The 6,500-nt window shown below is 42.4% G+C and overlaps 1 protein-coding gene across 1 annotated transcript in view; it reads left to right on the forward strand.

Annotated features, from left to right (window-relative positions):
• slc35f1 (solute carrier family 35 member F1) overlaps window positions 1–3,941 on the forward strand; it is a 450,036-nt gene extending 446,095 nt beyond the window's left edge. Inside the window, exon 8 of the mRNA XM_038799673.1 lies at window positions 2,878–3,941. Coding sequence (XP_038655601.1) covers window positions 2,878–3,102 — 225 coding nt within the window. The 3' untranslated portion in view covers window positions 3,103–3,941. The remainder of the gene's footprint in view (window positions 1–2,877) is intronic.
• The last annotated feature ends 2,559 nt before the right edge of the window (window positions 3,942–6,500 follow it).

Consider the following 6,500-nt stretch of genomic DNA (forward strand, 5'->3'; position numbering starts at 1 on the left):
ATGTGTTGCCCATCGATGTGCCTGTATCTTCTCTGGTGTTTGGTGCAGAAGGAGGATGCGACCTGGGTGCATCTGGCAGCTAGTCATCCTCAGAGGACAAGGAAGGGTACCCATCATCCTTATGGGGTCGTGATGATGTTCCATCTGAGGGAGGAAGAAGAAATGTCAGTCTTGAATGGATCTCAGAATGGACATTTGACTGAGCAAAGACTTGCGACTCGACGGGCAATGAGGATAAGTGTTTTTTGTGTGGTAAACGCTGCTGTACCTTTGACCAATCCCTTCCCTGCCCACTGCACCCTTACCCTCGTCCAAGACCTCTGCCTCTCCACGATCAGTGAACCAGGCTCAACATTCACAGGCCATCTCGTGTTTGTTCCTCTGCCTGGCTTAAGAGAAGAGGATTTGGAACCCTACCACCCGGCCGTCCTCGCTCCTGCTTGTTGTGACTCCTTTCGTAAGGACAGAGGTACTTTCATTAGATTGCCTCTACATGCCCGAAAACCTAAGCACTCCACCATCCAAAAAAACTGCTCAGGTTCCCTTCGCATTGCCACATATCACCCTTACATACGTGCCAGTCATGATCTATCAAACCACAGGATTATGTGCCATGTTTTGCTCTGCACCTTACGCCTGTGAGCTTGAACAAGTGCTTCCATCCATAAAGATATCTACCCAATGTTGCAGCTGGATTCTGTACACAACCTGGCAGAGCACAGAATAGCATAGATTATTTTCTTGCACTGGGTCCAAGTCCATATGATGTCATGCCCACTAACTGGACCTGCCACCCCATCCAGGTTATCTTTGTCATGTGAGGTGGCCTCCTCTTGTCATCACTTTGGACACTAACTGCCTCCAGCAAAACCTGCATCGGAAAAGCGGGAGGGAAGACAGGCTCCATGTATTTCATGTAGTGTCATTCACGGAATCCCTACAGTGCAATAGGATGTTATTTGGCCCATCGAGACTAGACCGACCATTGGAAAGAGCACCCTTCCTCGGTCCAGTCCCCGCAGCTCCACCTAATCTGCAAATCTTTGATTACTATGGGGCAATTTAGTATGGCCAAAGATGTGCAGGCTAGGTGGATTGCCTATGCTAAAATTGCCCCTTAGTGACCAGAGATATACAAGTTAGGTGGGATTACGGGGATAGGGTGGGGAATGAACCCAGGTAGGATGCTCTTTCAGAGGGTTGGTGCAGACTTGATGGGACAAATGGCCTCCTGCACTGTAGGGATTTTACAATCCACCTAACCTGCACATTTTTGGACAATGGGAGGAAACGGGAGTACCCGGAGGAAACCCACACAGACATGGGGAGAATGTGCTAACTCCACACAGTCACCAAGGCTGAAATTGAACCCAGGACCCTGGTTCTGTGAGGTAGCAGTGCTACCACAGTGCCACAGTGCTGCCCGTTTTGATATTTTATCATATATGAATGTGCTGACAACAGCAAAATCCATAATATCCCTACAGTGCAGGAGGAGGCCATTCAGCTCATCGAGTCTGCAATGACCTTCTGAAACAGCACCCAACCTAGATCCACAGGCTCTGGGTGTGGGTGAAGTCCTTCAGAAAGTAACAGCACAATAGTGGAAGTGATGAGTCAAACATTTTGAATTCCAAAACTGCTCCTTGAGGCTCCTGCACGGAGACTTTCAGCCTTCAGGGAGCTCCGTTTAAATCCCCCATCCACACTCACTGGAGTGCCCTATTTTCACCGTCGTAAGCAGCACTTAGCATGGCCAAAAATGTGCAGGTTTCACGCTGGCCAGTAGATAATTGACCAGTCAGCGTGAAATCGAGGTCGGGAGACCATCACAGGCAGGAGCGGGTTTCCCGTCCGCTTCACACCAATCACACTCACCCAATAGGATAGAAATTCAGGCCCAGGTTTCAAGTTTGTACCTGTGATGCCAACACTTTACCTCCAATTCAGTTTTCATGAAAGTGCAGATGTGCATCAATCTAACTAATGTAGGTGATATCCTGAGTCACTGGAACTAAAAATTAGCATGCAATGCATTGTCCCTTAGAGTTGTGTGGCTTGTTACAGGATATGTAAATCATATTCAGTTTAATTGTGGATTGGAATGTGGTTGCCAACAAAGTCCTTGAAATGCATTGGATTACGTTTTTGTGTAAATTGAGCAAACAGACAGGAAGAAAGGAATATAAAAAGAAGATTTTAAAATTTTGGATGCTGACTGGGCATTGTGGGCATATTTTGGCTTCATAGTAACAAGAATGAACAAGGTTTGCAGTCAGTGTTAATGGTTCATAACTTTAGTGATAAAAAGTAATAAAGATAACAAAGGGAAATTTAACATTCAATTGATTCAGAATGTTGGAGAATTGAAATCCGATTGCATTTTGACTCGTGCATCTGACTAAATATATTGTCGACTTGACAGTAAACAAGTAGTCGAATTTGTGTGTCTACTTGTTTTGGCGAACATAATTTGAAAGCTACTACAAAAGATACTGGCTGGAATTCTCCGGCATATCGCTGGCCCTGCTGGCAGTGTATACCCGCCTGTGGGTTTCCTGGTCACGTGGGGTGGTTTCAATGGGAAATCCCATTGACAAGTGGCGGGAGTAGAGAACCCTGCCAACAGCAAACGGCACGGCAAGTTCTTGCTGGCGGAGGTAGTGTGGCGGACTTGCAAAGGAGAAACGCAGTCACTGTTTTGATATGGAGCTCATTCTGTACTGTACAACGCATTGTAACTATGTTATAGTATAACATTGTGATATTCTATTTGCATAATTTCAATATCAGTGAGCTACTTGTTTTTTCTCTCAATGCTTTATAGTTCATGTACCCTATTATTAATTAACCAGATCTTTTTCTCTTTTTTTTTAGTTTTCAGGACTCTACCTTCTGTCTTTTTTCACAATAATTCTTGGATTAATCTTCTACTCTTCCACTTCCACATACGTGGCCCAAGATCCACGTGTATACAAGCAGTTTCGTAACCCTGCAGGCCCTGTAGTCGAGATACCAACCACTGGACAAGTGGAGCCATCTGTCACATATTCCAGCCTAGGACAGGAGACTGAGGAGGAGGCCCATGTCCGAGTTTCATGAAGAGACCCTGAAGAAGCTTCCGAGCACTTCAATGGGCTTTGTTTTGCATTCCTGGAATTTTCATTTGTTTACATCACCTCATTCCCCCTATTTTTGGTTTACTACATTTTAATATTTATTTTTCAAGCCAAATTTCTAGAATTCTTTTTACTAATTGTAGAGTTTAGTAAATTGTTATTCGAAACAATTGGGTTTATTGTGTCAGTTCACTCACTAAGAGTTTTTAAGTGGATTGCAATCAATTGATGGTTTAAAAAGTGCCATCTAAAACATTTTTATAATATAGTCTATATATCGCTACCACTGTATGGGAATAAGGGGATTTTAACTGAGTTTAAATATGCACTGTATTTTTTCTCATTTCCAATCATTCCCATCTTTTTGCACATAAATGTTTCCAAGTTAAGGCCATCTAAGAAGTCATTTAAAGGGTGATGTTATCTTTCTACATGAAACGCCACTATATGACCTCTGAACCTGCGTCAACCTAGGATGGGTGATTGTATAGTTTAGAATTTGCTAACTTGTGCTGTTAACATTTTGACAAGTTGTGTAGTACCTTTGTGTTGCTTTAACAATTAGTATTCTTCACAGTTAGATTACAATAAGTATGGACTGTACCCCATGGGTAGAAATCTGCTGTTAAATAAAGAAGAGATAATAACATAATACAGTTAAACTCGACACCATTACAAGAAAACAAACCAAAAACTGCACAGTTCAACTGAAAGAAGCCCTTTATCTTTTTGATATCTGCATGCTCTTTATGGACTGGCTGTGGCAATGTAATGCCTGTATGATGTTTTCAAATAAATGCTTTATGAAAGATAATATCACAACATAGACTCCTGTCTACTACTTGCCAGCATGATCCAACCAAATTACTTAGAAAAATTGTTTCTCAGTGTTTCCTGTACTAAAACTACATTTGACAGTAATTAACATCAACAAAACAGTATAAATGATCATGACTTAGTGATTGGGTTTTGTGAACAATTGCTAGTTTGACAAAAAATCGGTGTGAATATGCGTGGTGTATTTATGGATAATGTGTTTATCAGTGTAAAATATATGCACTTGTTATATTTTTGGTTAATTGAACGATTTTTCTCATTGTTAACAACCACAAAATAGTATCACTTTTACAGTTGAAGCTCTCACTAGGTTTATTGCCTCTTTAGATTCATTCATCAATAGCAACAAACACTTGAGTCCATCAACCACATGCAAATTGAATTATTTGTTCCAGAATGGAAAAACAAAGTGCCCCTACTGTCAACCCATAGTTACTATAGGTATGTTGGCTGAGCCACAGAGCAAGAATAGCATGGCAGTTCATAGAAGAGGGACTTATAATAATATGGGCAGACAAATGGCTATGGCCAGGAGAACATACAACAGGGAAAAGGAAGAAACAAAATTATAGTCACTTAAAATAAACTACTGTTCACTCCAGTGGCAGGATTATTGGAAGATATTCAAGTGTAATTAATGAACAAAGATTTGTTGCAAACCAAATTAAATGGTAAGAAAGTTAGTTTACATAGAGTAGTTAAAGAAAGCCGAAACACGTCACAAGGCCCTCAAATCATTTGATCTGAAAGGCTTATATTCACTTTCAAAGGTAAATAGCTTTTAGTAGGCTGTAATTGACAAGGTAAATCCCCTAAAATCCTTTGATTTGAAAGGTTTATATTCACTTTCAAAGGTAAATAGCTTTTAGGACGCTGTAATTGACAAGGTAATAACTTCCAGATAGCCAGGTGTCTGTATCTATTATTTTCATCTCCCTTCACACTTGAATGCATCTCAGTGTCCTAATCACACTGTTTATAAACATTATAGCAATGAATGACAGGTCGTCCCAACACAAAAGCCAGCTAAGTACTTTCTGCTGTGTAAAAGAGGAAGTGAAAGCACTTGTCTCCTAGAGGCTAATCTGGATCATTCATCGGCATTTCTGGCTGAAAATTGTTACCTTATCTTTTGCACAGATGTGCTGGGCTCCTCCATCATTGAAACGGGGATATTTGTGGAGCCTCCACCTCCATTACTTGTATAATTGTCCACCACCATTCATGGCTGGATGTGGCAGGTCTGCAAAGCTAAAATCGAATCCGTTAGTTGTGGAACTGCTTAGCTCTGTGCTGTTTGGCATGCAAGTAGTCCTCTGTTGTAGCTTCATTTTTAGGTAAGTCTGGTCTGCTTCTGGAATGCCCTTGTATGAATGCCCTTGATTTCCTTGCCGAACAAGAATCTATCTACCTCTGCCTTAAAAATATTCAATAACCCCGCCTCCACCACCTTCTGAGGCAGAGTGTTCCAAAGTCGCACAACCCTCAGAGAAAAATGTTCTCACCTTTGCCCTAACAGGACAACCCCTGATTTTAAAATGGTGCCCCCTAGATCTGGACTCACTCACAAGAGGAACCATCCTTTCCACTTGCAGCTTGTCAGGACCGTTCAGGATCTTGTATACTTCAATGAAGTCACCCCTCACTCTTCTAATCTCTGATGGAAACAAGACCGGTCTATATAACCTGTTCATTTCAGGTATTTCGAGATGTGGTTTTACTAATGCCCTGTATAACTGAAGTATCACAGCCTTATTTATATGTTCAACTCCTCTCGTAATAAAAGATAGCATTCCATTATTCTCTTGCACTCTTCATTGAACCAGGGCAGATTCTTTACATTTATACATTTCTTCAGTTCTGTAGAAGCCATTTGGACCTGAAACGTTAACTCTGTTTCTCTCCACAGATGCTGCCACACCTGTTGGGTTTATCTAGCATTTTCTGTTTTTGTTTCAGCTTTCCAGCTTGTATTTGATTTCCTGGCTTGGTGGTAATGATAGAATGGGGATATGCTGGGGCCATGAGGTTACAGATTGTGGTTCTCCACAATTCTACTGCTGATGGCCCACAGCGCCTCATGGTTGCCCAGTTTTGAGTTGCTAGATCTGTTCATCACGGTGGTAGTGTCACACAACACGATGGAGGGTATTCTCAATGTGAAGATGGGATTTTGTCTCCACAAAGACTGTGGTGGTCACTCCTGTCAATACTCTCATCCACAGATGCATCTGCGGCAGGCAGGTTGATGAGGATGAGTTCAAGTATATTTTTCACTCAACCTGCCGTAGGATCATTTTATCAGTTATGGGGTTGGATTCTCTGCACCCCAACACCGAAAGCGCATCCACCAATGGGGCCGAGAATCCAGTCTCGCACATGGAATTGGGACCGGGGCCGGTTCCTCGATTCTCTGGCCCCAGAAAAGCGGGGTACTAGGGGAGTGCATCCCGCAGCGAATCCCCCACCTGTGCCCGTTGCCAGAAGCCCGCCCGCTATTCTCTGTCGCCAACTGGCCCAAGTCCCGACGGCGTGAATCTAACA

This window comes from Scyliorhinus canicula, chromosome 6, assembly GCF_902713615.1.
Source record: "Scyliorhinus canicula chromosome 6, sScyCan1.1, whole genome shotgun sequence".
Lineage (NCBI taxonomy): Eukaryota > Metazoa > Chordata > Chondrichthyes > Carcharhiniformes > Scyliorhinidae > Scyliorhinus > Scyliorhinus canicula.